The sequence below is a fragment of the Jaculus jaculus genome, chromosome 11 (genome assembly GCF_020740685.1).
Source record: "Jaculus jaculus isolate mJacJac1 chromosome 11, mJacJac1.mat.Y.cur, whole genome shotgun sequence".
Lineage (NCBI taxonomy): Eukaryota > Metazoa > Chordata > Mammalia > Rodentia > Dipodidae > Jaculus > Jaculus jaculus.
In genome coordinates, this window is record NC_059112.1 from 20,718,354 (window position 1) to 20,741,733 (window position 23,380).

General features: G+C 38.0%; 1 protein-coding gene across 1 annotated transcript; it reads left to right on the forward strand.

Moving 5' to 3' along the window:
- Positions 1 to 1,528: 1,528 nt before the first annotated feature.
- Yipf7 (Yip1 domain family member 7) lies at positions 1,529 to 22,228 on the forward strand. The gene is given in 6 exon segments (XM_012948876.1): positions 1,529 to 1,629; positions 7,992 to 8,006; positions 11,847 to 12,025; positions 17,491 to 17,636; positions 19,572 to 19,753; positions 22,066 to 22,228. Coding segments are annotated over 6 exon segments (786 nt in total).
- The last annotated feature ends 1,152 nt before the right edge of the window (positions 22,229 to 23,380 follow it).

Below are 23,380 nucleotides of genomic sequence, written 5' to 3' on the forward strand. Positions count from 1 at the left end.
GTTACATATACCTTTGCATGTTATAAAACCTTAGTGTCTTCTTAAGGGGAATCACTCTCTATGCCTTGTAATACATTTTTATGGGCTGATAAAGTTGTGGTATTAAGTTTTAAGCTCTTTATAAGTTTTTTTTTAATATTTATTACTGTCTTACATAATTCATAGCTGCTTTTATACACATTATTAATGAAAGAGTTTGATTTATTATACCACATATATGAATTGCTGCATGTAATTTTAGAAAAGCCTTTCTGTATTTTTATTGAATTGAACAAATTTGATATATTTAACAGTCATTACTTGAACTGCTCTGATTAATGACACTCTTAGAGTTAAATCTGCTTATGCAATTTTATTTGAAATTAATTATCAGCAGTGTTCCATAAATTATTATTATATGAGTTACTCCTAGTGGTTTCTAAAATCACTCTTTTAAAATAAAAAAGATTGTCAAAAAATAAGATTAAGATATTGAGTCAAATACTCATATCTGTTTAATTCAAAAGTCTTTTACCTTTTTATCCAAAGAATTTCTATTACCTTACTAGCATCTTCTTCCCCCACCTCTTTCATTTTTTTTTCCATCCACTATTCCAGGTTGTAAGGTCTAGTTCAAGGTCATAAACTTATTATTCCCAGAAGTAAATAGAAACTAAGCAGAGACTATGAAAGATAAAAATGTTTCTCTTAGCAGTACAGAGCTTTTCTCTCTCTAATTTAGCCAGAGTCCATGTTCAATGTTCTAGGCAATGGGAGTAAAATGTTCCAAATCCCAGGAGAGAACTAGGGGGTAGTGTGTAGAAATTTGCATTTTAAAAGAAATTTTATCTACTTATTTGTGATGGAGAGCGAGAAACAGTATGGATGTGTCAGGACCTCTTGCCACTGCAAACGAACTCCAGACATATGCGCTCCACTGTACATCTGGCTTTATGTGGGTACTGGGCAATCAAACGTGAGAGCCGGCTATGCAAGCAAGCTCCTTAGCTGCTGAGCGATCTCTGCAGCCTGAGGTCTGCCTTTTGATTTGGAGAAGAAGAGGTCTGTTAGCAAATGTTAAACTTTTAGAAAAATCAAACTCAATATTATCAGCAATTTACTTTTAGGATTTTCAAAAGAGAGAGCGAGAGAGAGTGTGTACTTGTGCACACACACAATTGCACACTTGTATTTTCAGTGAGAAATTCATATTGCTTAGAGGAAAAATGTCCAAACTTTTATCAAGTTTTAAATCTTAAACTGCTAAGAATAAAATATTCATAATACTGGTTATTTATTTCAGAAAAAACAAGTCAATTTGGTTGAAGTCACGCTAGGAAGATGTGAAAACTTGACAAAAATAATTGAACATAATAACATGTTTCGACAAGTGACTTCCTGGTATATAGTGCTTATTCTCCACCAATAGTTAACTTTGCTCTCTGATAGGAATTTAGACATAGCCACATCAACAATTAATTTTTATAAATGTCTCAACAATCAATTGAATGATAAACTAAGTTTAAAAATAGCACTTACTCTTTTCAGGATGTCCAATTTGGAACAATATGACATAGACTTTTACCAGTCGAATTATTCTATTGATAATCAGGAACAGAGCTATAATGCATCTAATGCCTATGGAATGCTGTAAGTACTGTATGTTGAGGATATATGCTCTCATTTTTATATTTTCAATATTAATTGCAACTGGTTCTTGGTATGGAGGTTTTCATGGGAGTAGACAGTTTACTGAGCATATCTAAGTAAACCCCCAAAACAAATGACAAAAAGGACAGTTTTCTGCAAAGATCCTTTCTCATGTGGGTCCATGTCAAATGAAAGTCTCATCTATACATTTCAAAGTCATATTTAAGAAAGAGTCTGGGGGATAGAGATAAGGCTTATTGTTTAAGGCACTTGCCTGCTAAGCCTAAAGACCCCGGGTCAATTCCCTAGTACCCACATAAGCCAGATGCACAAGGTGATACATATGTCTGGAGTTCCTTTGCAGTGGCGAGAGGCCTTGATGTACCCATTCTCTCTCTCTCTCTCTCTCTCTCTCTCTCAAAAAAAAAAAAAAATTAAAAGAGCCTGAAAAAGACAAAAGCAATTAGAAGCATTTTCCCTTAATGTTATTCTCTGGATGGTACTTGAGAAATAGAGTTCATCTAATTTGAAAACACTTACTGAGTGTCAATTTTCTTTCAAAAATTCATGCCACTACAAACATAAGATTAGAACAAATATCAAAGTTTTCTTTTGTTATAAAATTTAAGATTTTATTTTGGGGAGTTACCCAATGTGGGTAGTATGAAAAGTAGTTTGGTGGGGTTTACAGAAACGTATTGAAAAATGTACTACTTATTTGAGATAAAAGTTGAAAAGAAAACAAAATATTTTATAATTTAGTATTTGCTTTGAGTGGTGGCAATATGTTGTATGCAAAATAAGAAAAAATTTCCCTGGTTAGCAGTGGATAACTTAGTGACATTGGAAAGACACAGTTTCTGTGTTCATCTGAGATGTAAGGGCATTAGTACCATAAGTTCATGGAATTGTCACAGTGGATGATTGCAACAATATTCAGGAAACTGTATATTAAATACCAAATGAAGGGTAGGAGTCATTGGAACATGCTCCTCCAGATATGGCCTGGATATCCATGACCTCATAGTGCCTGACACTACCTGCACAAGACCATCATAATAGGAGGAAAAGATGTTCACATCAAAATAAAAGAAAGACTGATTGAGAGGGGTAAGGGATATGATGGAGAGTGGAGTTTCAAAGGGGAAAGTTGGGTGAGGGAGAGACTTACCATGGTTTATTGTCTACAATCATGGAAGTTGTCAATAAAACAAAAATAAAAGTAAAAGAAACTATGATTGATTTCAAAAGCAATGGGTACTTTGCTATCTTACTGTTTTAGTTGTTCAGTTGTTTCTATATTCATTTGATAATCTAGGTTATATTATATATATTTATTATATGTATTATATTATATTATAAATTATTAGTATAAAATTGGTTCTCTTAATAATAGTGTTTGAACAAAAACAATAAAACATTTTAGGTGCACTAGGATGTATGATGACTTTAACAACAAACCTAGACCAAATAACTTTATAGGGAATCTTAAAATGTATTCATTATTGAAATCTTGTCTTAAACAAAGAAAAATTACCTTAAAAGCTCCAGATGGAAAGAGGGGAAAAGGAGAATAAATATGACAGAGTGGGAGGAAGGGATTTTAGTTTTATCTTAGCCCAGGGAAATTTGGACCCTGTTTTCACTGACTGATCTTCCTCCATACACAAGCAATAACTGCAGCTTTCTAGGGTTTATTTTTGCTATTCTCAGTAAACCCTATTCCAAATGGTAGGGAAGATTTTGCTATGTTATCTTTTTACAACTGAAAATAATGATGATCTGGAACATTCTCCTCCTGTTCTATCCTGCCCAGAATCATCCCACCTTTTATGACTTATTCTTTGGAAGTAAAAGGAACAACAGAAATGAACTTGAAGCTTAGGGAGGCCTTACACATTAGGTTACTCCAGAAATATCAGTATAAGCATATCATCCAAAATGAGAGCATTTAATTGCTTTTCCATCCCTGATCTCCTGTTTCAGAAAGGAAGCAGTTGTCTTGAAACTTCTATTCCTTTCATCTATTATCTTTTCCAAATGGCATTTGTGTTTTGGTACTATCCAGTAAGAGTAAAATAAACCTCTCTCCTTAAGAAGGGACCCATGAATTACAGATTTTTAATACACACACAACCCAATAATCTTTTGCCATTTGATTAATCATACTAAAATTAAAATAATATTTTATTTATTTATGATGAGAGAGAGAGAGAGAGAGAGAGAGAGAGAGAGAGAGAGAGAGAGAATGGATAGGTGTGCCAGGGCTTCTAGTCACTGCCAAGGAACTCCAGATGCATGTGCCACTTTGTGCATCTGGCTTTACATGGGTATTGTAGAACTGAGCCCCAGTCCTTAGGCTTTGCAGGTGAGTGCCTTAACTGCTGAAACATCTCCCCAGCTCATATCAATATTTTGCAGAAATCTAGATAACAAAGACAGAAAGTGATCTAAACAAATCAGGAAAGCTCATGATTACATGGCATCAGGATGGTGTCCAAGCATGGTTCAGACATTCACCATTTTAATCCAAGTCCTATTTCCAGCATACACTATAAGCTTAAAAGTGAAGGAAGTCTCCTGTTAGTGGTAGTTTGATGATGTACATGGTCAGTGACTTTTCGTGTATATTAAAGCAATTCCAGATATTTTATTTCTTACTGATACTGTGAATAATTGAATTAAAATATACCTCAAGTCAGAGCAACATGCGCTCATTACCCCTGTGGTGAGATTTGTAAGAATACAAAGGACAGTTATCTTGGTAGTAGACAAAAGAATGCTAAAGATACTCTTTACTAACCAATTGGTTTGTGGCTGTCTCTTTATGTCTTTCTGCCATCTCTTCTTCCTCCATCCTAGAACTCTTGCTTAGCTTTCCTTCCCAGCATGTGAAGTTTATTCTAATATTACTTTCATTGTTTTATTTATTTTTAGTTATCATATAAACTAACTGGTTACATTCTAAAATGTTAGCATGCACATTAAATGCTTTTGTTCATCTCTCCACTCCTCTTCCCTATCCTCTGTTCCCTCCTCTTGCTGGTGCCGTTTTACCCACCAAACAGTTGTCCCTTCTTCTCTTGTATCTATAGTTCTTTCACACCCTCTTTATCTTTTTTAAAAAATATTTTATCCATATACATATTTGCATAAGGAAAATAGTGCAAGGACATATAACATATTTCCCCCTTCCTACTTCATAATAGATTTTATTTATTATTATTATTATTATTTTTTTTTTTTTTTTGGTTTTTCGAGATAGGGTCTCACTCTAGCCCAGGCTGACCTGGAATTCACTGTGGAGTCTCAGGGTGGCCTCGAACCACACTTATCCACTGTCCACTGAACCATCTCTACAGCCCTAGCTATCCTTAATTTTTTTTAAATTTTTTATTGACAGCTACCATAATTACAGACAATAAACCACAGTAATCCCCCTCCCCACCACTTTCCCTTTGCAACTCCATTCTCCATCATATCCCCTCCTCCTCTGAATCAGTCTCTCTTTCATTTTGATCTCATCATCTTTTCCTCCTACTATGATGGTCTTGTGTAGGTAGTGTCAGCCCCCTCTCTTTTTAAATCACAATTTGGCTCAATTGCTGTGCTTACCATGACAATGCAAGAATTTTTATTTAGTTACAATATACTTGTTCCTTTAGAGTAAAAAAGGAAGAACTTCTTTTGGGAGGAAAAGTATTTTATTCCTTGACAATTTCATGCATTTATATAATGTAATTTGATCATAATTAGCACCCCCTGCCCTCTCTTAATTCTCTCCCACTATCAGTGTATACTTTCTTCCCAACAATTACCTGCTCCTACTATTACCTTTCTTCCTCCTCCCTTGTTCCCTTCCTCTACCCTTCCTTCTTCCTTCCTCTTGTTTCTTCCTCTCTTCCTTCCTTCCTTCCTTTTCTTTCTTTCTTTCTTTCTTTCTTTCTTTCTTTCTTTCTTTCTTTCTTTCTTTCTTTCTTTCTTTCTTCCTTTCCTTCTCTTTTTCTTTAATTATGTCTTTCTTCCTTTCAGCAACCCACTGACTTTTACTACTGTTGCTTATTGAGCATGGGTTGGGGGTTATTTACTGGATAAGAGGCAACCTACCAGGAGCTAAACCACTGAGAAAAATGACCCCTTATCTCCAGTAACCATTAACTAGCAAGGGGTTTAGTCTAATTGGTGAGGTCTAGCTTCAATGAGAGATCATATCTCAAAAAAATTTAAGGTAGAGAGTGATTGAGAAAAACACTCAGTGCCAAACTCTGGCTTCCAAATGCACATATGTACTCACACACATATGAACATGCACACACATGTGCATGCACACCATATACATACACATGCACACACACATACATGCACCAAAAGAAAAAAAAAGCTGCATTAGAATTAAACCATTCAGAAAGGGATAATTTCTAACCACCTATAGCTAGAGTATACTACTATACATTTTGGAATATCAAAGCTTGAAATCTATTCTATGACTTGGAGAGTCAATGGAAAGCCTGTGAATTTGGACAGGAGGTCAACACACCACTTCTAAATCATAATCTTTTCAGAATCCCTAGACATCTCGAACATTCTTCCTTTAATATTTCAAACATAACTAAATGTTTCATTATGCACCTACCTGGACAGGTGAGCACCTGAAGATGTTTCATAAGCCTGGTTCTCCTGGTCACCCCCACCTCCCAGGCCACACAACCATCATGCTGATCCTGTACAGTATGCTTTTGCAAAGTACACTTACCATGTCTGATTTTGCTAGCTGAATGGAGTCTCACATAGATAAAAATGTTTCTGGGGGCTGGAGAGCTTGCTCAGTGGTTGAAGGCATTTGCATGCAAACCCTTACAGCCCAGGTTTGATTCCCCAGTAACCATGTAAAACCAATAAACAAAGTGGGGCATGAATAAGGAGTTTATCTGTAGTGGCAAGAGGTCCAGATGTGCCCATTCCTTCTCTCTCTCTCTCTTTCTCTCTCTTTCTCTGCTTGCAAATAAAAATAAATAAAAATGTTTCTGAAAGTTCACACTAAATCCTTTTTTGACAACAGGTTATTTTCTTTGTTGACATTTAGTTTTCATTGTGTGTGTGTGTGTCTGTGTGTGTGTTATGCATGCAAATTCAAATTCACATGTGTGTGCGTTCACATGTGAACGCAGATATGCATGTACATGTAAGTGTGTGGAGGACAGAGTCTGACATCAGAAATTCCTCAAATACTTTTCACTTTATTCACTGAAGCATGGGTGTCTCACTGGAACAAAGAGCTTATCAATTCAAATAGTATCACTTGGCAGTTTGCCCTAGGATCATGTCTCTGCTTCCCAACCACTGGGATTGCAGGTAGGTCATCATACCTGCCCAACATTTATGTGGATGCCAGGGATACAAATGCCGATCCTTTCACTAGTGCAGCAAGGGCTTTATCCATGGACTCATGTCCCTAGTCCCTGCTGCTGATTTTTCATATTGTTAGGCTGTTTCAAGAGGCTGTGTTGTACATGTTGAAAACCTCTGTGGTCTCAGTTTCCATAAGGGGTGCAATGTTACCTTTAAAAAGTGTACATACATTACAATACAAGCCAGAGGGGCTGGAGAGATTGCTCAGTGGTTAAGGTGCTTGCCTACAAACCAGGATGTGAAGGTACATTTACAGTGAGCTGTCCTCGTGAACTGGCATGTACCTCACCACCTAAATTACAGCCTAGCTTTTCCTATAGTATTGGGCTGAGCTTGCCACCTTCATCCTTTTAGGCTTAGTACTGAAAAGGATAGCAACATCAGTTGAGCATCATGATAGAAGTCAAACCCTCTAATAAAATATACAGCAAACTCTTATGTGACAAAGCACACAACAAACATTTCCAAACACAGACATTATTGCGGGTGAGACTTCTCACAGTGGTTTTCTGTATTTGCACTAAAGCTAAGGGTGATGTCCTGCTGACTCGAAAAGAGTAGAAACAAATTTCCCTATTTCTTTCCTGAACCCACTACTGTATAAGTAAAGACAAGCCTCTCAAGGCTAGCAAGAGCTTTATGTTCCTGGAATGAAAGTAAAAACTAGAATATTAGAGAACTGATAGGCATATGGAGGGGTTTTATATGAATAAGATGTATGGTCATTACTTTTTAGCTCAAAGACTAAGATCCTGGCATTGGTACAGAGGAGAGTCTTTTTGTAGGACTGGAGAGTGTTCTGGAGAACATTTTGAGTTTTCAATGGAATATAAAGTAGGAAGTAAAGATGACCCACATGGAAGGAACACAGACTCTTGCCTTCCTACTAATGTTGATTTTCTCTGAGGCAGTCATTGAGAACTATCACAAATGCATCCTATTTCTGGTGCAAGGAAGATGTCAAGAAAGTATAATCCATAAGTCTTAGAAAGCAAGGTATATGCAGTATTTCACCAGTGCTCACTGTTCAACTCCCATGCAAACCACACTGTTCTAAGACCTCCATCACATTGACCCTTGATGTGACTGCTGCAGATCATGAAACAGGGAGATAATCCCAGGGTGTCCAACTCCAGGGGTGGAGTTCAGTACTTCTACTGGTTCAGGATAAACCCTATAATTAGACATTCATTACTGGGAGAAAGACAATTCCACAGTGCTAAAAGTAAAAGACAGATATGATAAAAAAAAAAATATATGGCTGATTGGTCTTCGCTTTGACGACACTGAAGTTGATTTTTTTTTTCACAAAAAGATAGATGATGTTTAAGCCCCATCAGTCAGAGACCATCTAGTTCCTTTTTGTCCTATTCAGTTGACATTTTATTTCAGCTGGAATAAAGGATGAATTAGAAATCATCACAACTCACAACTTCAGTATTTGGATCTTTATCTTTTTCTTTTTTTTTTTTTTCTTGGTTTTTCAAGGTAGGGTCCTGCTCTAGCACAGGTTGACCTGGAATTCACTGTGGAGTCCCAGCGTGGCCTTGAGCTCATGGCGATCCTCCTACCTATGCCTCCCAAGTGCTGGGATTTGGAATTTGGATCTTTATCTTTAAAGGATGTTCAAAGATGTGCTGGGGCCTAGAAGAAAACATTCCACTGTTACTCTGCAAAATTTCCATTGCTGTACAGGATGCAAATACATCCGTTATCTTTGCCATCTTAAATATCAAGTGCATTAATCTAACATATGCAACTATGCCTAACATGTTAATCATTCAGCACTAGTTTTAACAGAGCACACAGGAAAGTACATAGTCCCACAAATCCTGATACTGTGACCATGCAAGGATATAATAGACTGGATAGATGTCATGAATAATAGAAGAAGAACCCAGTTACACAGCCATTTTGAATTGGTGCCACTTAGTAAAAACCAAAGAGAACACTACATGAGACTAATTGTTGATTCACAGTATGTGTTTGCGTTATGGGAAAAATGGCTCAATCACAAGCTTGAGGGGCTAAGTTTGGACCCCCAGCATCCATGCACATAATGAGTGTGAGTAGTGTGTGCCCAATATCCTGGAAACAGAGGCAGTCATATCCCCATGGCAAACTGGCTACCTGAATCATTGACTGGGGGGTTCAAGAAGATGCTTTCTGAGCTGGGGAGGTGGCTTAGCAGTTAAGGCACTTGCCTGTGAAGCCTAAGAACCCAGAAGCATATGGGGGCACATGCAGCTGGGATTTGCTTACAGTGGCTAGAGGTCCCGGTACATCCACCCCTCCACTCCCTCTCTTTTATGTCTCTCTTCTCTTTGCCCTTGAAAATTAATAAATATATAAAATATTTTTAAAAGATGATGACTTCTTTCAGTAAGTAAGGTGGAGACTGATGGAGGAAGACAATTGATGCCATGTTCTGGTCTCCACACACATGTGCATGTGTACACACACACACACACACACACACACACACACACACATACACACTCAGCCATATACACACATGCATGCATTTAACACACACATGCACATGCAAAAAAAATAAAGTAAATGTATGATTGTTCATAATACTTTCAAGGAAAAAAGTGGCAATGTGAAATTGAAGTATTTTCAGAGTTTCCTGGGTGGTATTTTGCTATTATTTTGGTTTTGTTCATTATGGTGCATGTTAAACATTATAGTCAATGTGTACAAAGTGAAAGTTGCAAGACAAAAATGAGAATTATAATTTAGACAAGCTACCAAGATTCTCATGCAAAACATATTGTTTTATTTTTGGTAGTGTACTTGCTTTATTTAAAAAAAAAAGATTAACAGTATGATACATGGCTACCATACATAGAGCAATCAGTATAGATTGTGGATGGTTTGGGAAGTATGGAGGTGAACATGCTGGTTTTTCTAAATAAAACATTTGAGATTTCCTCTGTAGGATAAATTTATTTATTTATTTTTTCTCAAGTTTTATTAACATTTTCATGATTATAAAAAATATTCCATGGTAATACCCTTCCTCCCTCCACTTTCCCTTTGAAATTCCATTCTTCATCATATCCCCTCCCCATCTCAATCAGTCTCTCTTTTATTTTTGTTTTACTCTCTTAAATGAGTGGTGGGGAAATGTTAATATTATACAAAATAGATTATTTGTTCAGTCAATTTTCGATACATAAATAGCATTGTATATGTTATGTCGGTATCTATATTAAGTTTAATAATAAAAGGAAATAGCTGGGCATAGTGGCACACGCCTTTAATTCCAGCACTCAGGAGGCAGAGGTAGGAGGATCGCATGAGTTTGAAGCTACTGTGAGGCTATATAGTGACTTCCAGGTCAGACTGGGCCAGAGTGAGACCCTACCTTAAAATCCAAAAATTAAAAAAAAATTAAAAAAAAACAGTCAAAAGCCCTTAGTAATCTATAAAGAGAACTGCAGTCAGAAGTGGACATACAGAACAGAAGGATGGGGAAGATGCCAGAGGAGGAGTGGAAAGGGGGGGGGGGGTTGTGAATAGGTCAGAGTTCTGGAATTAAAAAGAACTAATTGTGGGGCTGGAAGATGGCTTAGGGATTAAGCACTTGCCTGTGAAGCCCAAGGACCCCAGTTCAAGGCTCGATTCCCCAGGACCCACGTAAGCCAGATGCACAAGTGGGCACATGCATCTGGAGTTTGTTTGCAGTGGCTGGAGGCCCTGGTGTGCCCATTCTTTCTCTCACTCTTGCTGACTCTTTCTCTCTTTGTCACTTTCAAATAAATAAACAAATAAATAACAAAATTTTTTTTTAAAAAAGGAACTAATTGTATTTGCAAAATGCCACAATGATGATACCAAAATCTCTCTGTATGTCAACTTTAAGAAAAGGGCCCTTTTGTAAATATTACAGCACAAAGGGATTAGATCACAGGGATTTAGAAACATCAGTATCTTGGACTATATAATTTAATATAAAGGTCCCTGGGGAAACTAACAAACCCTTAAAAATGTTCATGGACAATTCTTGATTTTTTTCCTCAGTCCTTCAGATGAAAACTGCAAATGAATGACTGGCCTCCTATGCTCTCCCCCTTTCTCTAACTCTAGCAAAAAATTATTTACAATGATCAAATATTTTTCAAGTTTCTATGAAAATGGTAAAAGAACAACTAAACACACATCTAAAAAGATATTAAGAACACAATTAGTCACACATTTTTAAAAGAGACAAGCAAATGCTCACTCCTAATGCGTTCATTGAGGTCCTGTGTATGCTCAAGGATGACCTGCTGGGAAATAATTGTCTAAGAGTAGTTAGAAATGGAGAGTGCATTTCTGTACAAATTACAGTTAATGTCCATTTTCCTTTATATTACTAAAAGTATACTTTCATCATCAGCTGTTTCTGCAGACTTTTAGAAGCTTCAAAGTTGGTTATTGGCCCTCAGTATGAATGAGGTAGAGAAGAGAACATTGTTGAGAAAACTTCAGGCCAGAATCCACAGTGTGAGTGTGATTGGGCCATTTGGTCTGCCAACCATGTGGCTTCTGTAAAATGGGATTAACAGTATAGAATTTTAATTGAAAAAAAAACAAGATCATTGCTTAATTAATATTGGCACAGGCTTAATATTGGTCATTGTAGATTCTACTTTTAGAAGAGCAGTTCTTTAAATTACTTTGAGCGGAAATTAAATTTTAAGCAGGTTATTTCTTTCATGGGTAAGTATTCATAAAACCCAGACGAATTTACAAAAGCAAGAGTATACTTTCCTCCATGTACTTACCATGAAGACTTTCCTGTGTTTTTGTTTTGCTAGACCGCAAGCCAGTGAGCAGCCCCAGTCTGCCTCTCTTGTTCCTCCGGAGATGCTCCTGCCCTCAGGATATGCAGGACAAGTTTTTCAGCCAGCGTCTAATTCGGATTATTATTCACAATGTCCTCCCATTGACAGTTTTGATGAAGAGCTTCCTTTGCTAGAAGATAAGTTAAGGCAGTGTGACTGACGTGTGTACAGCTCGGAGAACAGCATCGCATGCTGTCCGTGTCTCGTTCAGAGCTTCATGTGTGATTGCCCTGCATACCACGAGCATCTGACAACCCGGGACATATCAGCCACAGGAAGTGTGCTGCAGGCCTGTGTGGGAGGGTGGAGGCAGGCCTGTGAAGTTGCTGGGATAGCTCTTCTGTTGTGGTTCTTAACTGTTTCTTAAATTTAGACTCTGGCCATGTATAAACAGACAGGAGATCTTTTGAAAAAGTGTTCATACCAAAGCAACTGCCCTTCTCACCCAGCTAATGAGGCACTTTGTAATAGCTTCATTCTAATGTATGTATGCATGTATGTGGGCATATGTTTGCCAGGAAGCAAAGGGAAGAGTTCTTCAAATTAATACTTGTTGACATGGAGATAATGAAGGTTTATTTTCTTCCCTGACTTTTGTGAGCACTCTCATGTCAGCTTGGCATGGGTAGACGGAAAACAGAATTCTAGAATGCTAGGAAGGAAACTCAGGGTTCTTAAAGCTAACAGCCTTAGGAGATCCCAGAGGGGTTCCCTTCATAAATTTTTTTAATATGTAGAAATTTTCTATCTTTTTAAGAGCCTTTGCTCTTAAGGAATGTCGCTGTGGTATTGGAAATATACATACTAAAGAACACCTGGATATCAAGCAGGTTTCAATTGGAGAGCCAAGTTGGTACAGGCAATGGCTAACGTTACTTGTAGTCAAGTGAAAAGAAATAGTTATAATTCCCAATATTTACATCAAAAGACAATTATTTGCCTCATTTGAGCACAACTGCCTCTAACTAACACATTGTTTATTTCTTTGCCTCCTGAGGCGATAGCTCAGTGAGTGAAGGGCTGGAGATCCTGAGGACCAGAGTTCTAATCCTCCCCCTTTCTATCTCCACTTTTTCCCTCCTCATGATGGCCTATATTGAATTGTAGCCGGTATCCACACTCACATTTTCTTATTTACATATATAAAAACATTTAAACTTAATTAGGGGACTGAGGGAATTGCTCAGTGCTTAAAGGTGCGTCTTTGCAAAGCCTAGTGGTCAAGGTTCCCTAGTAGCCAAAAGCAGTATGTGACCTATGAGTTGAGATTGTTTGCAGCAGCAAGTCTATGTGTGCATGTTCTTGCCCTCTTTCTCTCGCAAATAAACAAATAATAACTTTTTTAAAGTTAGGTGGGATTCACATATAAGAGAGACCATGTGATTTTTTTTTTTTTTCTAGGAGAAGTACCGTAATTTAAACATACCTTAAAAGCTATTCTCCATAATAAGGAATTCTTTGGTGAACATCATGCACAAATCTTTCCACCTATGCATCTCTCTCGGGCATGTGTCTGTAACATTGGGAAAATTTGGCCAAAAGTACTTAGAACACTGTCAAACTGAATGTGAAAGGAAATTTTCTCTTCTATTTTACAGTAGAGGATGCAATACCTTTGTAAATTTGATAGTGAGAGAGGAAAGGGAATATTTTGTATTATATTTATAATACCTTATAGTACTAAAAACTGACAGGTTTTTATAAGTTTATTGATATCTTCCTATTTTTTTAGTTTTTTAATTTCTTGATATTATCTAAATTTCTTATTTCAGAGATGTTTATAAAGTAAAGATATTAATTATTCTCTGGATTCTGTATTTGAAAATTTTTCTGTTTTATTTCTCATCAAATTTGTTCATAGGTTTCTTGGAAACATGGAAGTTTTTATTGTTGTTATTTTATTTATTTATTTATTTTGATTTTTGAGGTAGGGTCTCACTCTAGCCCAGGCTGACCTAGAATTCACTACATAGTCTCAGGGTAGCCTCAAACTCACACTGATCCTTCTACTTCTGCCTCCCAAGTGCTGGGACTAAAGGCATGTGCCACCACACCCAGCTTAGGAAATTTTGATAATTATATTTTGAAATTCAAAATATTTTTCCTGGAAGATTATTTTCAGTGGTTTTTTTGTTCAGAATCCTCTTCCACTCCATGTTGTGCTTATATTCCCTTTTAGGCTCTAAAATTAAAAAAAATAATAATTCTTTTGCTTTATATTTAAATTTTTGATTCCAGAATGGTTTAGTTTAGTGCACAAAGTAAGAATATAACTTTTTTCTCTTTAGCAATTAACAAATTTCCCCATATTTATTAAAACAGATCTTGGCCAGCTATCTCAAGTACCTCTGTATTTATATATTAAATTGGCATGTATTCTCACCTAATGCTTCTTTTATTTTGAATGAAAATTGTACTAAATTTTTCCTCCTACTTCATGAAGTTCAGGATTTCTTGGTCTTTTTGTGTTGTTATTAATGTTACCAAATAAATAATACAGAAGCAAGTACATAATATGATTTTTCATTTCAAATTTATGAAATATACAGAATTTTTATCCAACAGATTCTTCAGGCTAGGTGAGTCTGGGGAAGCTGCAAATCTCATATGTCCAAAGACATGGCAGAGCTATTTCTAATCACTGTTTCTGGGAGAAGGTGATAAACTGACATGCCTATTTTAGTTGAGCACATTTAAAAATGGCTAACAAAGTTATGAAACTGTGATCAGAAGATTCTGTGCACAAAGCATGTTATTTGAAAATGTGCTCTTGCTTCTTGCTTTGCAGTAGGATACTTGTCTGGCTGCCTGTGGTGCTGTTTCCTGTTGATAATATGTGATTAATTGATTGTATACTTAGTGTAAAATAAAAAAAGTTAACAAGATCATCTTCAAGAATAACAGTTTCAAGCTAGATAAATTACTGACCTTTCATAAATATCAGTCTATACCACAATTAACTTAAAAATGAAGATCTAACTTCCCTTCTGTTCCATATAATATATCCTTTACTACCACTAGATGACAGCAAAACAGTAAATTTTGCATTTAGATTTTACCTTTTGTTTTATATAATAAGGCATTAAATTGTGGCCTACAATTAAATTCATTTATGCTTTAATAAATTTGAAAACAAAATAATGTGGGTATGTATTTCAGTAGAAAACATAAACTATTTTTTTCTCATGAAAATATTTGGTAGACCCAGAGGCACAGCCTCCTTATCTCCACTACCATACAGGGACTGACTGAGGCCTTCATGACCCTCCAGTGGATTCCATAACTCCACTGAGGAGGGCCCTAGGGAAAAGGGAACAGGGTGAAGGAATAAAAGAGTATAGCCTTTTATAATAAATATTAAGAAAACATAAAAATTATTTTGTAAAGTCCTTAATGATTGGAATCTTTACAGAACTTACTTATGCCATGAAATAAATGGTAGGAAATACTTGGTGATACTTAATGAAGCATGTTTTTCTCAGAGATTTTTTTTATGGTTTTTTTTTTTGTTGTTGTTGTTTTGTTTTTTTGAGGTAGGGGCTCACTCTTGTCCAGGCTGACCTGGAATTAGTCTCAGGATGACCTCGAACTCAAGGTGATCGTCCTACCTCTGCTTCCCTAGTGCTGGGATTAAAGGGGTGCGCCACCACACCTGGCTAGTTTTTTTAAAATAATTAATTACTCTTTTGAAGGAAAAAATATCATGTTGATCAAGGGACATATTATTGTGTTGTGAAATTGAAAATATAGTTAGGGTAAACGTTACAATTGAAAACTCGTTTTCAGGGCTGGAGAGATGGCTTAGCGGTTAAGCGCTTGCCTGTGAAGCCTAAGGACCCCGGTTCAAGGATCGGTTCCCCAGGTCCCACGTTAGCCAGATGCACAAGGGGGCGCACGCGTCTGGAGTTCGTTTGCAGAGGCTGGAGGCCCTGGCGCGCCCATTCTCTCTCTCTCTCTCCCTCTGTCTTTCTCTCTGTGTCTGTGGCTCTCAAATAAATAAATAAAATTAAAAAAAAAAAAAAAAAAAGAAAACTCGTTTTCAAAATGACATCAGCCTCATATGAAATGGGTTAAACTACAACATTTCTCAATTTTGAATCTTCTAGTATTTGAAAAATTACAATGGAATCCTACCTCATTTAAAGATTTTTGGTCACTCTTAGTTTCCATTTCCAGGGCTCGCTTTAGTGAAATGCATGTACTTGCAGGCTAGTTTCAGTTCTCCTGCCCTTCTACCTCACACTTACTGTAGTTTTAAAATGATGGGAGGAAGGTGACTTCTGATGCCTGTCACTACGCTGTCAAGTCCTAGGCTTCTCTTTGCCTGTTCTTTTCTCCTCCCCAAGATACACCTTAGCTCAGGGGCTTAGTGATAAAAGAAATGGATGGGCCAAATTTTATTTTTATATTTAGTGGAAATCACATGGCTGAAAAAAAAATAATAAAAGAGGAGGGGAATCTACTAGAGGGTTTGTGAGGCGACAGCAAGATATCTTTGGAAAATACACTGGAGAAAAGCAGTGAGACAAGTGTAACCCATCTTGACTCATGGTTACCAACCTCATTAATTTTGGATACTTTATTCTATTTACTACACATGCTATTACTTCTAAAGGGAAGGATTTCTTTGTCCCAAGAATTTAAACTTTGAGCACATTGACTGAGCCTTATTGTTTTATAAACACATGCCGGTGCATCATGATTACTTTTCCTACAGAAAGAGGCTTTCCTTTCTCCTCTGTGGCATTTCGAATATGCACCTTAAGATTAGTTTTCTTATTAGATACAGTGGAGAGAAATTCCCATATCTAAATGGAGTATCTTTGGTTTACATAGTTCTGCTAGTTAAAACATTATACATAGTTTATGGCAAGCTTTCAGTGTTAATTAAAAATATAGGTAAAGTAAATGCAAAAAGGGTCAAGTAGAAGTTTTTGGTCTGTTAACTACCATGTTTTATTTTTAAAAGATATTAATGCACACACAATTGTGTGTGTGTGTGTGTGTGTGTGTGTGTGTGTGTGTGTGTGTGTCAGGGTCGCTTGCTACTGCAAACAAATGGTACTAGATTCTTGCACTACTTTGCATCTGACTTTATGTTGGTTTTGGGCAACTCAGGTCAACAGACTTTGTAAGCAAGTGACTTTAACCACTGAGCCATGTCCCTGTCATAAAAGGTAAAAGTACATTTTCTCAAACTTATTTATTTATGAGGGAAAGAAGGAAGGAGGGGGTGAGAGGCAGAGAGAGCCATAGATGATAGATATAATACTGATCGATAGATGACAGACAGATAGATGATTGATAGATAGGCAGATAGACAGACAGGGAATGGGTGAAGCAGAGCTTCTAGCCACTGAAAACGAACTTGAGACACATGCACCACCTTGTGCATCTGGCTTTACTCGGGTACTGGGGAATCAAACCCTGGTCAGACTTTACAGGTAAGCGCCTTAACCAGAGTCACTTCTCCAGCCCTCAAACTTTAATTACACATACTTAAACAGTGAGTGAAAGATTCTAAGTAAAGAAATCAGATAGGCTTACCGTTGGAGAATGTAACTCCTTTGTCTTTCTATATTTACCTCCCTGTTCTTTTCCTTTGCTCCTTTTACAGAACTTGGAATAAATTTTGATCACATATGGCAAAAAACCTTGACAGTGTTAAACCCAATGAAGCCAGCAGATGGCGGCATCATGAATGAAACAGACCTCGCAGGGCCCATCCTCTTTTGTGTGGCCTTGGGAGCTACGCTGCTTCTGGTAATGTCCAACAGCAGTGACTGGGCTTCTGGGCTGGCCTTACTTGTGACTGACTGGAAATAAGGAAGAAAGCATGGGGCTTTAAATACTGAAAATTGTTTCCTTCACTATTCCATTTGTAATCAACCAATAATAGTGACCAAGAGAAGCTGCTTCCACTGGATAAAAATATAATCTCAAAAATCAAACCACCAAGTCAAATTTTCACTCAGAAGGAGATCATTTATATTTTTTCTTGGTAGGAAGAAAAAAATGTCATACTGGAGTAATTGGAGGAAAACACTGATTTGGTAAATATATAATCCTAAAGTGTAGTTCTTGCTTTCTGTGAGACTCCCATGTTGTCAATGAACAGCTCCCTTCTCTTTGCTCACCATTTCCTTTGCTGTAGACCATCTCTAACCTGTGAGGTATGAAGAGGGTTTCCTTGTTTCAGGTTAGGCTACTGGGAGCAGGTAAAGGAGAATGGGAAACTTATGATTTCTTTAATAACTTGTGCTTTTCCTTATAATTCTACTTTTCTGCTTTCCAGGAGGACATTGTGTCTTTAAATTCAGCTAGATCTTATGTTTTGTATATCTATATCTGTTATGTATACCTTGAAATAATGATGTTGAGTCACCCAAAAGATAAAGAAACATATTTCCACCTAAGTTGAGAAGATATCCTGGCTCATAGTTCAGAAAAATGTTTCATTTTGTTAAAAAAAATAAATAAAGAAAGAAAGCACAGAGAGGAAAAGGCTATGATTCTACACCAAGAAGGGGATAAAAACAAGTTAGAAGCAGAAGATGGAGGGCTGGATAGACGTCATAGTGTTTAAGCAGCTTGAGGGCAAATCCTAAGGAACCAAGTTCAGTTCCCCAGTACTCATGTAAACCAGATGCACAAAATGGTGCATATTTCTGGAATTTGTTTGCAGTGGCTGGAGGCCGGGATGAACCCATTCTCTCGCTCTCTCTCTAGCTGCCTGTTGTTGTGACTCTCAAATAACTAACTAACAAACAAATAAACAAATGCTTTGTTATTATGTTCATTCAGTCATGCAATATTTACTCCTCAAACTTATCTGGTTAAAAAAGTAAGTAATTCATGGGCTGAGGAAATAGGAAATTGCTGTGTATTCATGAGTTGAATATGACCTCCAGTGCCCACGTTAAAAAGCCAGGCATGGGTTGGAAAGATGGCTTAGTTGTTAAGCACTTGCCTGTGAAGCCTGAGGACCCCAGTTCGAGGCTCGATTCCCCAGGACCCACATTAACTAGATGCACAAGGGGGTGCATGCATCTGGAGTTCATTTGCAGTGGCTAGAGGCCCTGGGGCACCCATTCTGTTTCACCCTGCCTCTTTCTCTGTCTGTCTGTCACTCTCAAATAAATAAATAAAATGATTCATTTAAAAAAATATCCAGGCATGGTGGTGCATGCCTGTAATTCTTAGTATGGTGTAACCAAGCCAAGTGGTCACCTGGGCCTCAATGGATAGAAAGCTAGTTTTGCTTATTTGGTGAATCCCTGGCCAATGAGATATTCTGTTTCAGAAAGAGGTGGCCAGCATTCCTGAAGCCAGCACCCCATGTTGCCTTGTGGCTCCACACAGACGTCCTCCTGCATGTGCTCATGTACCCATACACATGAATATCGATATACCCACACCACACATACACAGAAATATGAGAAAAAAATCAACCTGGCAGTATTCATTCCTTCTTTTCTGTAAATGCCTCACCCATCCCAAGAACATCCAGGGTGCTTTTAGGATCAGAGTCCGTATTCCAGGTAGTGATTTTTTCTGCCAGAAGCTTCAGTTTCTGGGTGGTGGCATGTGACGTTATGTAGCAGCACTGAGCTGCCTCTCAAGTGCTCTCTGTGAGATAGCTATCCCAGCCTCCTCCTGTGCTTGTCCCTCCCAATTGTTTCCTTTGCATTGTTTCAGGCGGGAAAAGTTCAGTTCGGTTACGTGTACGGCATGAGTGGCATTGGCTGCCTTGGGATCCACGCCCTACTGAACTTGATGAGCTCTGCAGGGGTGTCCTATGGCTGTGTGGCCAGCGTGCTGGGTTACTGCCTACTCCCCATGGTCATCCTGTCCAGCTGTGCCATCTTCTTTTCCCTGCAGTAAGTATTTATGGACACCGGTCACCACCACATGCACCATCTTCTCTGAGGCTCGCCACACCAAGGCAATGTGAAGCCTGTTCTCATCATTTTTGTCAGCCGTACTGGATGAACTGTGTCTGTTAAAAGCTACACCTTGAGTCAGAAACGTAGGTCAGTTTGGCCCAGGTGATGTTCCTATATCCATGCTTGAAAGATAACTAAGTAAACTCAGCCATGTGATCCTTAAAACCGGCACTTCTTTAAGTTGCCACATTCTTCAATCTAAACTTCTGCCGTGGGTAACGGAACAACCACAGAAAATTCACTTATTTGATGGTGGGAGAGGCAATGCTGCCTGGTGACAGATTCCCTGCTCCTAGGCAATGGGGGCCGCTGCTCTTTCTGAGCTGGGCTCTTTGCAGCTCAGAATCCCCAGGATCTCTGATGAGTATTTTAGTTCTGGAGAACTTTGCAACATATCTGCTCAGTCAATACAGTTTTCCTTCCTTCATTCAGGCAGCTGATATTCGCAATTCAGAACTAATAATAAGGACAAAGTACCCACCAGCACATGAGTCATAGCAAGCAAGTCTCTACACCGTTGTCTGTTACCTGAAAGGCTCATTCTTTCATACCCAAAGGGGACATGACTTGCATTTCCATCTTTGATGATGCATATTATTATTTTATTAATGATATATTGGAGGGGAAATTAATATATATATATAGAACTTACCAATAACAGGATAAGTAGGTGAGAAAACTTTCAATACTTTTAATTGATATAATCACAAATAATTTTTATAACATAACAGAATAGTTTAGAACAACTCCAAGAACTTAAGATTATGGGTAATAAAACAAAAACTATAACTTAGATTTGGAAAATTGTTAGGCTTGGACTTTTTCATTAAGTTGTCTCTGTGAAATTATAAGGGTTGTTATGTGAGTTAGCTTCGGGCCAGTGGGACAAAATACCTGAGAAAATCATTTTTTAAAGAAGGCACATTTATTTTGGCTCAGTTTCAGGCCATGGTTGGTTCTGTATTATTTTTCAGCCTCTGCAGAGGCAGGACTTGATGAAAAGGGAATTGTGGTGGAGTAGAGATAGTCACCTTATAGTAGCCTGAAAGCAAAGAGAGTGAGAGGGAGATTTTAGGACTCACTAAATCCCCTCAGGTGTTGGTGTCCTAACTTCCTTCCATAGGGCCATACTCCCTAAGGGCTGTGCTGCTTCTCAGTAACTAAATTACTTCTTATAATTTTGTTTTTTGTTTTAGTACATTTTTTATTTTTTGTCTTTGCAGTGTTGGGGATTGGACCCTGGAACCTGCTCATGTCAAAAAAGCACACAATCACTGAGCTACATTGGCAGCCTCACCTGTCTGTCGTGTGTGTGCTTCTCTTCTTTTTCTTTTCTTTTCCTTTCTTTCTTTCTTTTTTTTTTTTTTAGGCAGGGTTCTGGTAGGTAGCCCAGGTTTGCCTTCAATGCATAATCCTCCTGCCTCAGGTTTCCAAATGCTGGGGATTATACACATCTGGCCACAGTGAGGATAGCAATTTGAACAAATCTACTACATACGGATGTATTTAACAAAATGCAAATTCCCCTAGTTAACATACAGAGTGGCCATTTAGGGTTGCACTTGGAGACCACATGCTTGGCTTTTTTGTTTTGCTTTCTTTTCTTTTTTGAAGTAGGATCTCGGACTAGCCCGGGATGAACTGGAATTCACTATGTAGTCTCAGAGTGGCCTTGAACTCAGGATGATCCTCCATCACAGGCCTCCAGATGCCAGGATTAAAGGTGCACACCAGCATGTCCAGCCTTTGTGCTTTTCTGCTCAGTTTGTACTTGAGCATGCCAGGCTTTGCTTCCTCTGATGAAAACCTAAGTGGACACAGGAGGCATAAGGACCATTCCCTGCTGGACGAGAGTTCCATTTTCCTGTCTTGTCATGTCCCATGAGCCATCAAGAAGAAAGTTGAGGAAAGGAAATCTGTAGTACCATTACCATAGTGCACATGAGAATTACAGCAGCTGTTATTTGTATAAGTTGACAGAAGAAACTGGCTATAGATAATGTTTCTTATTGTTCTCTCTTGCTAAAATATAAAATATCAAGTGTATAGGATGAATTTTAATAAAAATTTTAGTCAAATTTAATCAAATCAATCTTCGAGTTGGTCGGGGTCTTTACTCATTACTCTCATTTTGCAAATGGAGAGAGAAGCTGTAGATGGTGAACCAAGACCAAGAGCATGGCAGAAGTGGCCCTGTGTGAGTTGTCTTCGTGTATAAGGCAATCACAGCTTTGTCTCTACCACAGGGGTGCCTTGGGAACCACGTCAGCTCTGCTCATCATCGGATGGTGTAGTTTCTCAGCGTCCAAGATCTTCATTTCGGCTTTGGACATGGATGGACAACAGCTTCTCGTTGCCTACCCCTGTGCCTTACTCTATGGGCTTTTTGCTCTCCTAACAGTTTTCTAAAGACCACTTGGCATGGCTTTGTAAGATGCCATTTTGTAAGATTTGTTTTCTGTTCACATTTTTCTGGAAGTGGATTAGCATTCAAGTTTAGTGATGTTATTTCTGCTTTATTACTGTTGAAAGAATAATAACCAGAGAGACAAAGCAGCACTTAAGGGTGGCACACTAATAGCCTCTTGGGTTTGAATGATGTTTTGATTTTCAGATCGATCCATTAGGACACTTAAAATATTTTGAAATATAAAGGAATATAGTTTCAGTCCTGATGAATGCTGCTTTTCTCAATAGATATATTTCTGATAAGTTGCAAGTGTATAAAATCATAGGCTTAAAGTTTTGAAAACAACAATAAATCTTATCAACAACTTTCAAAAGGTTTCAAGCTCTGTGCATGTAGCTGAAAAAAAATCAGGGCTGGAGGGCTGGCTTAGCAGTTAAGGTGTTGGCCTGCAAAGCCAAAGGACCCAGGTTCAATTCCCTAGGACTCATGTTAGCACAAGGTGGCCCATGCGTCTGTAGCTCGTTTGCAGTGGCTGGAGGCCTAGTGTACCCATTCTCTCTCTCTCTTTCTCTGTCAAATAAATAAATAAAATTAAAAATGTTTTTTGAAAAAATCGTTCAGCTCAACACTATTGGCTAGAGGGGTTTTCTATACCCAGGGTCAAAGAACTTCCTGCCACTTGACTCCTTTACCTATAGAGCTATTCCTTGGTCCCATGAAGATCATGCATTGACTTGCTCACATTTCTTTTTTTTTTTTTTAATATTTTTTGTTCATTATTTATTTATTTATTTATTTGAGAGTGACAGACACAGAGAGAAAGACAGAGGGTGAGAGAGAGAATGGGCGAGCCAGGGCATCCAGCCTCTGCAAACGAACTCCAGACTCGTGCGCCCCCTTGTGCATCTGGCTAACGTGGGACCTGGGGAACCAAGCCTCGAACTAGGGTCCTTAGGCTTCACAGGCAAGTGCTTAACTACTAAGCCGTCTCTCCAGCCCGACTTGCTCACATTTCTAAGCTCTGTTTTCCTTCTTACTTGGTACATATTCTGTGGTGCATTGCTAAAGCATCTTCTTGCATATATCCTAAGTAAGCTCACATTGGTCTCCCAACATAGGTCAGTGTTACTGCAGGAAATGCCACTTATTTC